This window comes from Macrotis lagotis, chromosome 1, assembly GCF_037893015.1.
Source record: "Macrotis lagotis isolate mMagLag1 chromosome 1, bilby.v1.9.chrom.fasta, whole genome shotgun sequence".
Classification (NCBI taxonomy): Eukaryota; Metazoa; Chordata; class Mammalia; order Peramelemorphia; family Peramelidae; genus Macrotis; species Macrotis lagotis.
The window spans coordinates 926831587-926848991 of NC_133658.1; the positions used below are offsets into that span (position 1 = coordinate 926831587).

The following is a 17405-nucleotide window of genomic DNA, read 5'->3' on the forward strand; positions in this document are numbered from 1 at the left end:
GGTATATCTTTCCTTCACATTAGCAACAAACTGAACTCCCATGGAGAATCATTCTAATCTAGTGACATTCAGTCTGGTCCTCATCTTGCCTTGTGGCCATTGCTTTTGTTGAATTTGAATGTTTAGCGTGGAGTGAATAAGTCTATAATGGGTCCTGCACTCAGGTGCACATCTCCTTTGTCATTCTCACAGCCTGATACACTTTCTTACATTAACATAGTCTATTAATGCCAATGTTTACTTCAAGAGCATATCCCAAAAGTTTTATTTCATTTAGTTTGGTGATGAGAAAGTCATGAGCTTCATAAGTCTTCAGTAACCATTGTTATTGCATTTATTTATGTATGAATATCTTTTTTGCACATTTATGTTTAATTGTTTGTTTTTTTCACTAGAGGCCAGAATTGAAGTAAATGAAATGACTAGAAAGCTGGGAGTTTCTGTGGAAAAACATAACCTGCAAAGATTCATGAGCAGTGGTTCCTGTGACTTCAATTTGAGAGAAACCCAGGATTTCAATATGAAAGTAGATCAAATTCCAAAGAGTGAATTTGATGAAATTGGAAAGAGATTCAAACAATCTGCAGTTCTAAATCTTTCTAAGAAAGTAAACTCAGGAAATGATTGTTTTCAAGACAGTGAATATAGTAAATGCATCACTGAACTTTTAAAACTTTTTCCATCCCATGAGAAACTTCTTGAAATGCAAATGGATCCAAGTAATCAATGGGAAATGTCCTTGAAACACAGTTCAAACCTTATTAGACATCAGAAAAGTAGGCAAATACTTTCTGAAACTAATAAAGATGGAAAGGCTTTGACTCATAACACTAAATTCTTTACTCATCAGCAAATTTATATTAAAAAGGAGCCTGTGGAATTTAATGAAAGTGAAGCAACCTCATCCCACCACTCATCTCTTCCTTACCATTCTAGATGTTCCCCTGGAATAAAAAGATATGCATGTGCTCTGTATGGAAAGGCCTTTATTGGGTATTCAGATCTTGATAGATCTCAGAAGATTCATACTCGGGAGAAATTTTATAAATGTAATGAATGTGGGAAGGCTTTCTGCTACAGATCACTCCTTATTAGCCATCAGAGAATACACACTGGAGAGAAACCTTTTTATTGTAATCAATGTGGAAAAGCTTTCACACAGAAGTTCATTCTTGCTCGACATCAAAGAATCCACACTGGAGAGAAACCTTTTGAATGTAATCAGTGTGGAAAGGCTTTCACCCAGAAGTTTAATCTTGCTGCACATCAGAGAATCCACACTGGAGAGAAACCTTATGGATGTAATCAGTGTGGAAAGGCTTTCACTCATAACTCCAATCTTTCTGTACACCAGAGAATTCATAATGGAGAGAAGTCTTATGGATCTAATCAATATAGAAAGGCTTTTGCAGATAGCTCCAATGTTGCTAAACATCAGAGAATCCACTCTAGAGAGAAATCTTTTGAATGTAATCAATGTGGAAAGGCTTTCACACAGAAGGGCAATCTTAATGCACATCGGAGAATCCACACTGGAGAGAAACCTTATGGGTGTATTCAGTGTGGAAAGGCTTTCATATTCCGCCACAGTCTTGCTGTGCATCAGAAAATCCACACCGGAGAGAAGCCTTATGGATATAATCAATGTGGAAAGACTTTTCTTTCCTCCAGTCTTTCTTCATCTAAGAGAATTCATACTGGAGAGAAGCCTTACGGATGTAATCAGTGTGGAAAAACTTTCAGATCTAGATCCCTGCTTGCTACCCATCAGAGAATTCACACTGGAGAGAAATTGTTTGAATGTAATCAATGTGAAAAGGTTTTTACACAAAAACTCAGTCTTTCTATCCATCAGAGAATCCACACTGGAAAGAAACCTGAATTTAATCAGTGTGGAAAGTCTTTAATAGTCATCTCTGGTCTTGGTAGACATCAGAAAATCCTCAATGGAGAGAAACTTTTTGAATGTAATCAATGTAGAAAAAGTTTTACAGAGAGCTTCAAACTAGCTTCACATCAGAAAATTCACACTGGAGAGAAGCCTTATGAATGTAGTCAATGTGGAAGGACTTTCAGTTTCCCCTCCCAACTTGCTGCCCATCAGAGAACTCACACTGGAAAGAAGCCTTATGGATGTAATGAATGTGGGAAGACTTTCACATACAGTGCCTCCCTAGCTGCACATCAGAGAACCCATACTGGAGAGAAGCCTTATGAATGTAATGAATGTGGAAAGGCTTTCACATATAATTCCTCTCTAGCTGCACATCAGAGAACTCATACTGGAGAAAAGCCTTATGGATGCAATGAATGTGGAAAAACTTTCACCTATAGCTCCTCTTTAGCTAGGCATAAGAGAATACACAATGGAGAGAAACCTTTTAAATGTAATCATTGTACAAAGACTTTCACACAGAGTTCCCATCTTGCCTCACATCAAGCTTTCAAATGTAGTTCGCATCTTGCAACATATCAGAAAATTCACACTATGAATAAACCTTAGAAACATGGCTAATGTAAAAAGGCTTTAAGACAACTTCAGTGTTGCTCGATATTAAAATGTCCTCACTGAAGAGAAACTTTATGAATGTCACTGAGTTCCAGTCTTGCTAAACAGCAAAGAATCCATACTGGAGACAGACCTCATGAGTGTCACAAACATGGCAGAGTTTTTAGTTACCTCTCTAAAAGTATTTAACAGAAGAGTTTCCACAGCATGAGAGAATCTTTAAGAATATAATCAAGATAGCAGTATCTTCAGGCAATTATCTCTTTATTTCCCATCTCAAAATTCATATTAACTAGAACTATGGGCCAGAATCAACCTCTCCGTGTCTCACTTTCCTCATCTCTAAAGTGAAAGGATTGATTCAGTGACTTCAGCATTGTCTTCCTACTTTTATGTGTTCTAATCAAAAGTACATCCATATGTCTCTTTTCCACTGCCTCTTCCTATATTCAAAGCCCAGCAGGGTCAAAACTGCAGTTTTACACTAATCACTAGTAATTAGAAAGTTTTTCAGGTTGGTAAATGTGGTAAGAAAATGAACATCACAAATATTGTGTATAATTGTTTTGTTTAATTGTGTATTTCATACAAGAGTTTTCTATTTTTTTTTAAGTTCACAGAGGGGAGATCATTGAAGGTAGGGGGAAATAAATTGTAATTTTTTAAAAAACACTTAAGTATGGCCTGTATCAGTAATTCGTTAAATGCAAATTAAATGACTTTCAGGCTCCACTTTACTCCATATAAGTGACAAAGATGAAAAGAAAAAAATCAAGTGTTGGAAGGCATCTTGGACATCTGTTTACTGTTGCTGAAGCTGTGAGCTTCCCTGGAAATTGTAAAATGATTGACTCAGTGATATCAGTAGTGAGCATATACCTTTCAAAAAAGGAAAGGGACCCAAGGGTACAAAAAATATTGACACCAGCTCCTTTTGTTATGTCGGAGACTAGAAAATCAGATGTGATGATGTCCTACACTGAATAGTGAAACAACTGAATGGATGTTAGCATTTGAATGTTATGGCACAATAATATGCCACAAAACACAGGTAGTTCTTCCACAACCTGGAAGAGTTGTATGGAGTAATGTAGACCAAGTAATAACTGAAAGCAAAGACAACTCTGTGAAGGTCACAACTTGGCAATACATCCTACCTCTTAATGCTATGATTGGTCAGTGTATCAGGGACTTATCCCATGCTGGGCAACTTGCCCCCCTTACCAAGAGGTGATGGATAAAAGATGTCGAATAAAAAGTATTGTGGGGAAATGAAAAGTGTGGCAGTTTGTGGTCCTTGATTATGTGCTTTTTGGTTGTTTTTTTTTTTTCAGTTTCGAATAGGAAAGAATAATAATGACATGGATATTAGTGATAGGATTGTCCTTCCCCTGAACCTCCACATTGAGGAATGAAATTGATATATTATAAAAACCCTTATAGAGCAGAAGGAAGAAGAGAGCTTTGAAAGTCTTGTTGAAAATTCATTAATACTCAAAAAAGAAAGTCAAGCTGTGCACAATTGTTTTATGTACAATCCTCTTTTTCTAGTTTGGGCTTTATATTAGCTAATAGCTTGTTTATTTCATTTTTTTTCATAAAACCAACACTTGGTTTTAATAATTAGTTCAACACTTTTCTTTCAGTTTCATTAATCTCAACCTTGATTTTCAGAATTTCCAATTTAATGCTCAAATTGAGAGAATTTTTAATTTGTTCTTTTTCTAGATTTTTTTAGTTGCATGCCCTATTCATTGATTTGCTTTTTCTCTATTTTGGTGATGTAAGAATTTCAAGAAATAACATTTCCCCTAAATTCTGCTTTAACTGCATTCCATAAATTTTGGTATACTATCTGATTGTTGTCATTTTCTTTAATAAAATTATTGATTATCTCTATGCTTGAGTCTTTGACCCACTCGTTCTTTAGGAGGCATCAGTATTTTGACTTCCCTCTTCTAAAGAGATTCTGATATTGCTTTGGATATCATTCTCCTTGGCCCCCATTTTGCTGTTATTTTTCACTCTGAAATATGAGTTCTTGCAGGTGAGAGGATACTTCCCCATTATAGGTATCCTCCTACGCCCTGAATAATTTATTATTTACTCTTTACTTCCTCATGATCATCTTTCCTAATTAGGGTTCATGCTTTTCTATTTTTCTGAATCTCAGTTGTTCCCAGAAGCTCTGATTTTCCTTCCCCTCAGATAGAATGAGCGACCTCTCTAAATAGCAAATCCCAGAAGATAATAGCCATTATAAGTTCCTAATCTTTCTTTGCATGAGATCCTTTATCAGCAATTAGACTGCATACATTTAGATGAAGCATTATCACTACTAGATCTCTCTCCCAAAGAGATCATAATATAGGGGAAAGAACCTACATATACAAAAATATTTATAGCAGCTCTTTTTTTGTGGAAGTAAAGATTTGGAATTGAGATGTTCATCAAATGGAAAATGGCTAAACAAGTTTTGATATATGAATAAAATGGTGTACTACTGTGCTAAAAGAAATGAGGAATATGGGAATTTCAGAGAAACCTGGAAAAACTAAAATGATCTGAAGCAAAGTGAAGTGAGTAGAACCAGGAGAACTTTGTACACAGTAACAGCAATGTTGTGTTATCAATTCTCAGCAATAAATACAGTGATCCAAGCAAGTCCAAAGGTACATGAAGGAAAATATTCTCTCCATGCAGTGAAAGAACTGTTGGGGTCTAAAAAGCAAATCATTTGGGAGGGGGGATTGCTAGACAGTGGGGTTAAGTGCCTCGCACAAGTCACATAACTAGGTAATTATTAAATATCTTAGGCTGGATTTGAACTTGGGTCCTCCTGACTCCAGGGCCAATGCTCTACTGCATCACACAGCTGCCCCAAATTATTTTCACTTTGTTTTTTTCCTCTTTTTGTCCTGTTTTTTATTTCACAGCATAACTAATATGGAAATACGTATTATGTGATTGCCCCCATGTCACATCAAATTGCTTACTGTCTTAGGGTGAGGACAAGGAATAGAGGAAAAGAAAAAAATTAGAACTCAAAATCTTGTAAAAATTAAATGTCAAAAATTGTGTTTACTTATATTTGGAAAAAAATAAAATGACTAAGGAAAAAAAGCAAGTTATCCCTTATTCCAGGTGTGTATTAATTAGTGCTATCCTTTCTAAGCCTTGAAACATTTCCTTTTTCTCTCATTTTCCATCCTTCCATTTTTCTCTCTACCCATTCTCCTGAAGATTCTCTTAGTTCCTTTCCTTGTTAGCCTTTGATTTCATTAAGATACAACATATCTGCCTCTTTTAGTTTCCTTTTTTTTTTAAGTGCTTCCTCATTCTGTAATTTTCACCAAAAAAAATCAATTCTGGAGGATGATATGAGGATTATGACTTCTTTTTTTACATTTTTTTCACCTTTATGTTCATATTTTGGGGGGTTTTTGGTTGTACTTGGTTATTGTATCTTGTTTCAGAGGTTTGAGAAGCAAATAATTTTTGCCAGTATGCTTTTCTTTCTAGGAAGCTTTTTTTTTAGGTATTTTTTTTACAAGGCAAACGGGATTAAGTGGCTTGCCCAAGGCCACACAGCTAGGTAATTATTAAGTGTCTGAGACCAGATTTGAACCCAGGTACTCCTGACTCCAGGGCCGGCACTTTATCCACTACGCCACCTAGCTGCCCCATCTAGGAAGCTTTTAAATATCTTTTTTCGTTTATAGTTGGGCTCACATTTGTGGGGTTGCTTCTTGTCCTTCGATATCAATGAATACCAAAATGATATCACTGTGTTTGAGACAAATGACCACTATAGGCTCTGAATGCTCTACCACAGGTCAGGCACAAATAGTCCCTGTGAACCCCTGGTGTGGGTACTCTAGACTTACAGATGTACATTTCCTTTGAGCTGCTTCCATTCTGCTTTCTCATAGAGTGCAGCCTTCTCACTGAGGGCACACTGTTTTTCAATTCCATTCCACCCAAGGACTCCCTGCCATGTCTGGTAATCTAAGATTACTCCAGCATTAAAGTCATCCAGAATTATAAACTTATCCTCTTTTGGTATAGTGATAAGGGTCTCCAAGTCTTAAAAATTTTTTTTCCTTAACTTCATCAGGGTTTATCACAATGGTAGCATAGGCACTGATGATGGTAGCATGGCATTTTCCTGGAAGTGGCAATCTCATTGTCATGAGCTTGTCTTTCACTCCTTTTGGTAGGCATTCAAGAATGTTGACACGATTAGTTTTGATTGCAAAACTTATCCCAGCTTTACAGCACTCCCATTCACTGCAACCACTCCAGAAAAAAAAAATGTATCCAGCTCTGATTTCAGTAGGCCTTCATTTGCCAGTCTTGTTTCACCCAGGGTTGCTATTGGGATCTGATACCTCTTGAGTTCTCTTACAAAAAGAGCTGTTCTTTTAGGTCTATTGGATTTTGTGTTGTCTATGAATGTGTGCATGTTCCATGCACCAATGGTGACTGGAACCTTATTTGAAGAAATTTTTTAGATTTTTTTGTGTCTCAACCACTTTGTGGGTCCTGCTGTGGTAGGTCACTTTCAACATCATTTTTGGCTCCTTTTTTCTTTAGAAAATATCATTGTGTCTCATGGATTCTAATGGTTACAGATTAGGCTTGTGTTTGAATCTTGAATTTTCTTTATATTTTATGGTTTTTGACCTGGTTTCTTGTGGGAGTTCTTTTTTTTTTTTCAGTGGAATTGTTTCATTAAATTAATATTCTAAAATTTACAGTCTAAAGGTTTTTTGCATGTGTATTCCTGTGTGTAAATCTTAATATGTATATTCTTTTGAAAAGGACTGAATCTGCTGTGTTCAGAAATTCTGGGTATTTGTCCTGTTTTATTTCTTGCAATATGCTGTTTATGTTTTTTGTTTTTGACTTATCACTCTATTCTAAGTTTTTAACATTCAGTTTTAAAGCATTTTGAGTCCCTGTGGATGACCACTATTCTCAGCAATACAATGAGCCAAGTTAAACCTGAGTGGGATAATTTCTAGTGAAGCCCTCTCAGGTTAAAGAAGTATTTATGTTAAGAAAAACCTTGCATTCCAAGGGACCCAGGACATCCTGCTTTTGCAGTAATACCTTTGCTCACTGAAACACTGACCGTGAGAATCCTACTTTTTCTAATCAAAACAATATGAAGGTCACCAAGATGTCTAAACTAAGAAGGTACAGTAACAGGTCCCCCCACCATATAGTGAGATACATATTTTGGAAATATTACATTCCTTTCTTTACATCTATTGCTAGGGTAGATTTCTATGAATAGATTGTACCCCCTGAAACCCAACCAGTGGGCTAAAAGGGAAGGGGTTAGGGAGAAAGGGGGGGAAACTGCATAAACTGTATAAACTGCATAAACTGAAAAAAGTGTATTAACCAAATTTGTTGTACTTTCAGCACGGTTCTCTGACTTGAGTGCACCCTCTCTAGAGTGAGAGTAAATACAACTTTCTTTTGCTTAGACCCAGTCTATGAAATTTTTCTTGTAATGTTTTATATGATTACATTTGTATAACCTATATTGGATTACTTACTATCTCAGGGTGAGAAAAGGGAAGAAGGTAGGGACAGAATTTCAAAGTCAAAATTTAAAAAGAAAATGTTAAAAATATTTTTGAAATACAAGGGGAAAATTAAAATATACAAGAAAAAGGAATATATAAAATAGGAAACAAATAGAAAAAAATGTAAATTCTGAATTCTCTCCTCCTTCCTACCTTTCCCTGATCCACTGTTTTGGCAATATATATGATATCAATTTTACATGTGAAATCATGCAAAGTATTACCATGTTGGCAAAAAAAACCAAGAAAAATAAACTCCCATCTCCCCGTATACTCCATCAATTCCCTCTCTGGAGATGGATAGCATGTTCACCTTAAGTCTTTCTGAATTATCTTGGATCATTGCATTGATAGAATAGCTGTGTACCTTGATTCTCCTGGTTCTGCTCACTTGACTTTTCATCAATTTGTTTAAGAGTTCCAAGGGTTTTTCCAGAAAGCATCCTGCTCTTCATGTCTTAAAACATAATCGTATTCCATCACAATTATATACCATAATTTGTTCAGTTACTTTCCAATGGATGGACATCCCCTCAATTTCTGATTCTTTGCCACCATAAAAGTGTAGCTATAAATAAATGTTGTACATATATAGGTCCTTTTCCTTTTTCTTTGATGTCTTTGGGATAAATCATTGGCAATCAGTTTTCTGACAGAAGGCTCAGAATTGACCTAGTGGGGCAATGCCTTGCAAAGAAAATTGAGTCAAGGATCTTTAAGTTAACCTTCCTGAGGTGGCTCCTGTCCCCAGCTAGTGCCCAAGGACAGATGACATTCCAGTTGAACTATGGCCATTTTCCTTAAATGCTGCACTTGTGGCCATATGAGGCTTTCATTCTTGAAATCAAAACTTGGAAGTTTATCAGATTAAAGTCACACAAGATTTAGCCTCACAGCAAACCTTAATCATATATTAGGACAGGATATAATTGTGTTCATATAACAGTCATCTTAACAGGCTTAGTTCAAATTCATGTAATTTTATTAATATTTTTATACATTCCTAGTTGTTGGAGGCAAAATTAAGCACAAACACATATGTTCTAAATTATATCTAAGTATGTGATGGGTTTTCCAACTCTCACCTTAGTCTAGTCTGATAGGCTAGAGCATGAATTACACCTGGTCACTGCAGGTGGCCTTTACAGTGCGGCTTGCTAAGAGGAATTAAAAAGGTTTAATCCACTGAGTGAATAAAAGGAGAAATTAGAACAGGAAATGATGGGGAGGCAAGTTGGCTAAATGTTGGATAAGGTGGAATATTGGCCCAAATAATTCTGTAGTTTGACATAAAAAATACACTATACATTGGTAAAAAATTGGTTCAAAAATATAACTTGACTATTTGCTAATTATTAGATTCAATTACATGATTTTCTAAATGGTCTCGAATGAAACTCACTTATTATTTTCTTACTTTGGGCGAGGTCCTAGTTCCTTAAATTGACACCAGAGTGTCAGCAGGGCTAAGTTTAAGGAAGAAGAATAAAGGAACCTCACAAAGATCTTTTTTGTTAAGGTTTTTTTGGATTTTGGCAAGGCAAAGGGGTTAAGTGATTTGCCCAAGATCACACAGGTAATTATTAAGATCTGAGTTGAGATGTGAACTCAAGTTCTTCTGACTCCAGGGCCAGTGCTCTATCTACTGCACCACCTAGCCGCCCCACAAAGATCTATGCTTTTCTCCCAATAGTCATTTATCATATCACTATTGTCATAATTATTACCAAATATACCATTAAGTTCTCAAACATTTTGTTATATTCTAAAATACATGTTTCTGATCCAATGGCATCCATTTCAAAAGTAACCTCTCAACAGCTTTTTTTAAAATGAGTATAGTGCAAAAGAAAGCTGGGTCAATAGAAAACACTTTCAAAAGATGTTACAGGGACAATCATTCCATCTCTTTTGACATTTCAGGAATCATATCTGTTGATATTTAAAATCCAGTATAGGGGCAGCTAGGTGGCACAGTGGATAAAGCACCGGCCTTGGAGTCAGGAGTACCTGGGTTCAAATCCGGTCTCAGACACTTAATAATTACCTAGCCGTGTGACCTTGGGCAAGCCACTTAACCCCGTTTGCCTTGCAAAAACCTAAAAAAAATCCATTATAGAGTGATTTGGTAAGGTATAATTACATTATAATAAAGAGTTAGCAATAATTGATTTCTATAATGTTTATTTACCATATCAGGTTTTTTCCCTAGTTCTTAAAGATTATTTTAAAGAATTTTGGTAAGCTGTGAACTCTTTCACTCACTTGCCTTCCCCTTGGGCAGCTAGGTAGCACAGTAGATAGAGCACTGGCCTTGGAGTGAGTAGGATGGGAGTTTGAATCCAGCCTCAGACACTTGCCATATACTAGCTATATGAGACCCTGGGCCACTGGTTCCAGATGACTCTGGAGGAGAAAGTGAGGCTGGTGACTTAGCACAGCACCCCCTCACTCAAATTCGATCCTCGTGCTTGTCATGGCATCACCTCCCTGATGTCATGGTCTTCGAAAAATGAAGGACAAACATTAACTTGCCTCCCCCTGCCTCCAAGTACCATGCCACTCCTTTCTCCAAGGGTTTAAACTGGCCACTTCCAGGTTCATCCTAGATGATGACAGTGACTCTGCAATGTGCATAACTGGCTTTGCAGGAGATAACGCCCCTTGAGTTGTCTTCCCTTCTAATGGGCACCTCAGAAATCAGGTTGTGATGGTGGGTATAGGCCAGGAAGACAGCCCCAAGAAGGATGGGATCCAGAGTAAGAGGTGTTCTGACCCTGAAGTTCCCCATTGCACATGGAATTGCCATCACCTAGGAGGACATGGAGAAGCTCTAGAGTCACACTTTCTACAATGAGTTCCTTGGGGCCCCTGAAGAGCTCCTGTCCTGTTCACAGAAGGCTATGCCCTTCTACATCTCAAACTTTACCTAGATCTTTTTGGCTATGATCTGAGACTATCTCATATGGATCCTGACAGAGAAGGTACAGTTTCACTGCACAGCTGAGAAAAACCATATATTTTATCCCCTCAAGATTTTGATGAGGAGATGGCCACTGCTGCATCCAGCTCTTCTCAAAAAACCTTGAACTCACTGATAGGTTATCACCAGGGACAATGTGAGATTCTGGTACCCAGATTCTGTCTTCCAGCCATCCTCCTTAGGTGAGAATCCTGTGGAATCCACATACCTACCTTCCACTCCACCATAAGTATGATGTTGACATCTGCAAAGATTTGTATGCTAAAACCATATTGTCTAATGATACCACCATGTATCCAGCCTGCAGGAGATTACAACCCTAGTTCCCAGCACAATGACAATCAAGATCATGGGCCCACTTGAGGGCAGATACCTGTCTGTATTGGAGGTTCCATCCTGGCCTCTGCCTCCACCTTTAACACGTGGATCAGCAAGCAGAGGTAGACTGAATCTGAGCCCTCCACTATCCATCACAAATTCTTCTAAATGGACAGTTGGTATTTTTTGTCAAAGTGTGTGACATGATAATTGTACCCCTAAGAAAAAAGATTGGCATGCTTTTTGGGGGGTCATTTCACTCAGGATTTAAAAACTTGTAAGATGAAGATGATGAGTACTCTAAATATGTTGGAGAAAACCATCCTCAAAGTTCTACAGAGTTTCTTAAGAACTGATTATGCAAATTTTAAATTATCAATTCAAATATTATATAATGCCTTATAGAGAGTTACTAGACTCTAGGAAGACTGTCCTGCTGTATACAAAGGAGTTACTTAACATAAATCCAGACCAGGATGAGGAGGATGGGATGGGGGAGGTCCCAGTATTGCTTCACTGGTAAATCTTGTAATTCTTTTTAAAAATCCTTTGTATTGGGGGTGGCTAGGTGGCGCAGTGAATAAAGCTCGAGCCCTGGAGTCAGGAGTACCTGAGTTCCAATCTGGCCTCAGACACTTAATAATTATCTTGCTGTGTGGCCTTGGGCAAGCCACTTAACCCCATTGCCTGGGTAAAAGAAAAAAAAACCAAAAAAAAAGTCCCTTTGTATCATCCCTGCCTTAGTATTTGTTCTATTTTATTAAACTGTCAGTACCTAAATGATGGTCCCCTAAACTCTTTTCCTAGCCCTAACATAAATGTAAATGAGGACTATCAATTGCGCCACCTAGCCGCCCCTATTTATTAGTATTTTTAAAACAATCTTGCTATCTTTAGTATACAAGATAATAATTGGGGTGGCTAGGTGGTGCAGTGGATAGAGCACTGTCCCTGGAGTCAGGAGTACCTGGGTTCAAATCCAGTCTCAGTCACTTAATAATTATCCAGCTGTGTGGCCTTGGGCAAGCCACTTAACCCCATTTGCCTTGCAAAAACCTTAAAAAAAAAGATAATCTTAATTTAGCCAAATAATCTCAATTTAGTTCATTTCAAAGTAACTGTACCCAAGCACAGTTACAAAATTTAGATCACAACCTCAGAAGGGGACTTTAAATATTTTATTAAATCATAAGCATTTAAGGCAAAAGGTATTTCATTATTATAATTTTTAAAAAGATTTTTATAACATTTATTTTAAAAATTCAATAGGGGGAAAATATTCACTATGGAATTGACCTAACAATATTTTGCATAATCTTAGAAAAATTTCACTTAACAGTATTTTTTTAAAAAGCATATTCTTCCAGTTAAAAGAGAATTCACATTTCCAAGCTTATCTCTAATTAATTTTTCCTAAATTCCCCATGCTAACCAAGTTTTAACTGAGTTGGTCATGAAAGAGCAGATCAGAGACAGATTGCCAGTAAAGCAGATAGCAGTTTATTACTTTTTTTTGCAAAAGACTGATTTGTAAATTATGGGTTTGTTCCATTCCTTGGAACTCCCCCTTTCTGTGGTGGAGCCAGATATTTTATACATGAACATAAGGGGGGAAATGAATCATAAAACAATCAGATTTGGGGTTTGAGTGATCCTCCCTGGACAAATCCACCATGTAAGATATTACATCAATTATATCACTTGGGACCATTCAAGTAGGGAGTCCTATGGGAATGCCTAGGTAGATTGTATAGTTTTGGGTTGTTCAGTACAGAACAGAATAGGACTGTACCGCTTGACTTAAAACAGGAAAAAGAATGCAGGACTTGTCATGATTAAAATCAATTACTCTTAGCTACTTTATTTTCTGTTTCCCTGTTCAGATTCAGAAAAGAATCTCTAGAAGCTATAGTATTATTAAAGCCATTACTCATATATTTATCAATATAAAAATCATAATTCCCTTAACACCTAATACAAAAAAACCCTAAAGAAAATCATGGTGTTTTTTTTTTTGTTTTTAAACATAGCAGACTTCTCAAGCTCTTCTCAAGTCAAATTTTATCTCTTCAGTTGAATAAAATCCTAACTTCTCCTTTTCCATTCATGTTATTATCTTTGATAAATTATTTACTCCAAAACTGAGTTCACTATGTTAAGCATAATAATTATTGTTTCTTGCAGTACTCCCATGATATAGGTGCTAATGTTTTTATCCTCTTGGCATTCAGAAATGGATCAAATTCTCTAATATTCTAGAATTATAATCTAGCTTCTAAACAAAATATTCCCACAAATCAATGCGTGATTTATAATTACAAGTGGCAATAACTAAACTTTATTTTTCTCAATGGCCAGTTGGTTTTAATTGACTCCTGTTCAAGAAAATTCATGGTAATGCTCCCAACCCCCCACAACTGCTTCTTTATTTCTTTGAATCATCCAAAGCCAAATTAATTCCTTTTATTTTTCAGATTTGATATTACTAGTGTACCTTAAGACATTTGTCAAAAAATTCCCCAAATCTTTTTTTTTTAAATTGGTCTTCAAATTTCCTATTTCAGAATTTAACCCCATTTCTTTCAAGCTCTTGTTCACAGTTTGTCAGGAAAGATTCCACTTTTCTATAACTTTTCTACTCATCCTTTTCTTACCTCTTCTTGCTTAAACTCCCTTAATTCCTTTCTTTTTATGTGAACCTCGATGAAAGGCCTTCCAAATTGGACTTTGCTTGTTACCTTATCTCACACTTATCTTACCTTCTCCTGCTTGTTTAATTTCTCTTATTTTTGTTTCCCAGTTATGCAGACTTAAACTTCACTTAATATTGTCATACACACACACAGACCCCTTTTTTTCTGGTTCCTTAGGATTTATCACTGCACAGTTATTTCCAATTTTTTTACATTATTGGGGTTTTTTGTGACATTCAAGTAAACCCAAAAAATACTTACTCAACACAACTGCAAAGTTTGAGGTCCCTCCTAGTCCCTCATTGATGACTTTAGAGAAATCCTCTATTGCCTTTTTGGAGTCAACCAATCATATATATATATATATGTATATATATATATATGCATATGCATATGTATACATATGTATATATATATATATGTATATATGTACATGTATTTAGTTTTTGCAAGACAGTAGAGTTTGGTGGCTTGCCCAACGTCACACAGCTAAGTCATTATTATTATGTGTCTGAGACAGGATTTGAACTCAAGTCCTCCTGACTCCAGGACTGGTTCTCTATCCACTGTGCCACCTAGCTGCCCCAACCAATTATATTCTGTAAAGGTATTCATCCCTTTTTCATGGTCAAGATCTGAATATGGCAGAGGAATGTGACAAATAATGGCATCTTGAAAAGTTCTATTCCTCTCACAACAGGACATTATTTTTTCCTCCCTTATGTCCTCCAAATGAAAATTTGAACAGTATCCTCTACATTTAAACTGCCCATTTCTTCATATATATAGTTTAATAACATTCTTTAAAAGCAGCTTCCATTTTGATGTTGTTGATCTTGATTCCCTAATTGTTCCTTTCTTTTACAAAGTTTTGATACTTTTCAGTCCTGCAGGTCATAAGTCATTTAATTTCCAATGATTTTAAATGAACAGAGATCTCCATTATACTAACAGAGCATTGAATTCTCCTAAATGAAATATAGCCGAATAATTAGGAATGGTAATAATTTAAGAATCACAACTTTGATAAAAGCCATTAACTGCTAAAGTTTCAAATTTTAGGGTACAATATTATTAATGTGCTTATGCTTTAATTTATGCTTGACAGTGAGGCAAGAAACATCCTGAAATAATTTGCAAATTCTATTTTGTTCTCTCAAAATTCGTTTTTTACCACATTTATAAACCATATATACCACATTTATAAACCATATATTCCTTTTATTTTGATCCAGTTTAGATCGAGCACTCTCTGTTACATGTATATGCATGTAGTTCATTTCTTTATTTTCCTATAATAATATGTTCTTATTTAATACTAACCTTAGTAACTCACACCCTAATTTATCATAGCCTTCATACAGGTACACATAAAGACATAAAATAGTTAAAATTTAATTACTTTTTAGTTGCTTTGTGATTCTCTGGGCAGGTTGGTTATTTAAAACCAGTAAATAAATTCCAGCTTTACTGACTAATATTCCTTTTGGGACTAAAAGTTTTTTGAAACCCATTCCCCAGGGTGGTACTACCCAAGAAAAACTTAAGACTCAGAGACTGACGTACTGAAACTGCTTTGGGCTTAGCAAATATATTTCTTTGAATATTCTGAATTGTAGAATTATTTAAAGTGGCAGAAATTTTATTTTAATGTCTTCTACACTGTTTTCCTAAATCGTTCTTATTTTAACATGTTGGATTTTACTGAAACTATTTCACTGAATCTCTTCTGAATATATTCCATGATTAATAAAACAGTTTTTAAAGTTTTTTATTTTTAATTTAGGGAATAAAATAAGCATTTTTCAAAGGACACTAATAACATGATTACACATGAAATTACAAATTTTTGTCTACAATTTGCTTCTTAAATATATAGTAAAGTTGTTTTGTAAATTTCTTTTCTTCTTATATTCCTTCCCTCCCTCCCTCTGTCCTTTGTATGGCTACCATTAGACACAGTTCAAGTCTCTTTTATAGAGTAACTTATTTGTCCACTTTTATTAAACTTTACAAAGTTTGCTGATATTTTAAAATCCCATCGACACACAAAATTTTCAAATCATAATTTAGAAATTTCCAGTAGAGATCTAACAAATCCTGTCTCATATTTTTTTCTTTTTGTCAATCTTTCATCTCTGCTATCTCTGATGTGATCAGGATTTGAAATGTAGGGAGAAAAGAGAGATTTGTCTTTTCTGAAAACTTTATGAAGGTTTTACTTTTTCCCCTTTTCACTTTTTTTCCCTTGGTTGATTAGATGGGGTGGGGGAGGCACACAGAACAATGGATACAGGATCTAAAAATAAAGATATTATGAGAAAAAAGAAGATAGAATATATTACTTATTAGACTTGCAGGTTAGAGAATATTTTATGAATAAACAAGAGAAAAAATTAAGGTTAAAACAGATAATTTCATTTTCACTAAATGAAAACATTTTTTATAAATAAAAGATCAGATGCCAAGATTAGAAAGAAAGCAGGAAACTGGGGGCAAAATTATAGACTTTCTCAGATAAATACCAAAAAGTCTATAAGAAATCTTTGTAAGACATAAAAATAAGTTATTCCTCAAATTATAAATGGTCAAAGGATATGTACTTTGAGTTTTTTTATGAAAAAATGCTCCAAACTATTATTGATTAGAGAAATGTAAATTAAAACAACCTTGAGAAATCATCTTACACTTAGCAGATTGGTTAAGTAAATTGAAGGGAAAAGTGACAAATGTTGGAACAGATATGGAAAAATTGGGATGTTAATTGTTAGTGGAATTGTGAACTGATCTAACTCTTGTAGAGCAATCTGAAATTATGCCCAAATTATACCTTTGACCCAGTAATTCCTTTACTTGGTGTGTTTCCAAAGTTGGAGTACAGAACTGAAAATTGCAGGGATGACCTTCAATTGGAGAATGACTGAATATGTTATGGTATATGATTATGATGGATTACTATAGTGCTGTAAGAAATGATGAGCTCAATGATCTTAGAAAAACATGGAGAGATGGAGCCAGGATGGCAGAGTAAAGGTGGGGATTTGCTTGATGTTGCCTCTTCGTTCCTCCAAATTATTTGGGGACCAGCAAACTAGGACCAAGTCCTGGACAACTGAGTCAGTGACAGCATTGGAAGTTTTCAGACTTCTCAACTCACAGACAGTAAGAATATCATACAAAGATTTAGAAGAAAATTTACAGGAGTCCCTTTACTGGCATTGGGGCAGGATTCTCTTGCATTGCCCATATTTGAATTTGGGTCACAATTCTAGGTCTTAATCCTAGTATGACGTTCTTAGAAA

At 35.6% G+C, this 17405-nt stretch overlaps 1 protein-coding gene across 1 annotated transcript in view; it reads left to right on the forward strand.

Annotated features, from left to right (window-relative positions):
• Positions 1–14425, forward strand: part of LOC141511068 (uncharacterized) — a 28032-nt gene extending 13607 nt beyond the window's left edge. The window contains exon 2 of the mRNA XM_074220387.1: positions 396–14425. Coding sequence (XP_074076488.1) covers positions 396–2503 — 2108 coding nt within the window. The 3' untranslated portion in view covers positions 2504–14425. The remainder of the gene's footprint in view (positions 1–395) is intronic.
• Positions 14426–17405: the final 2980 nt, after the last annotated feature.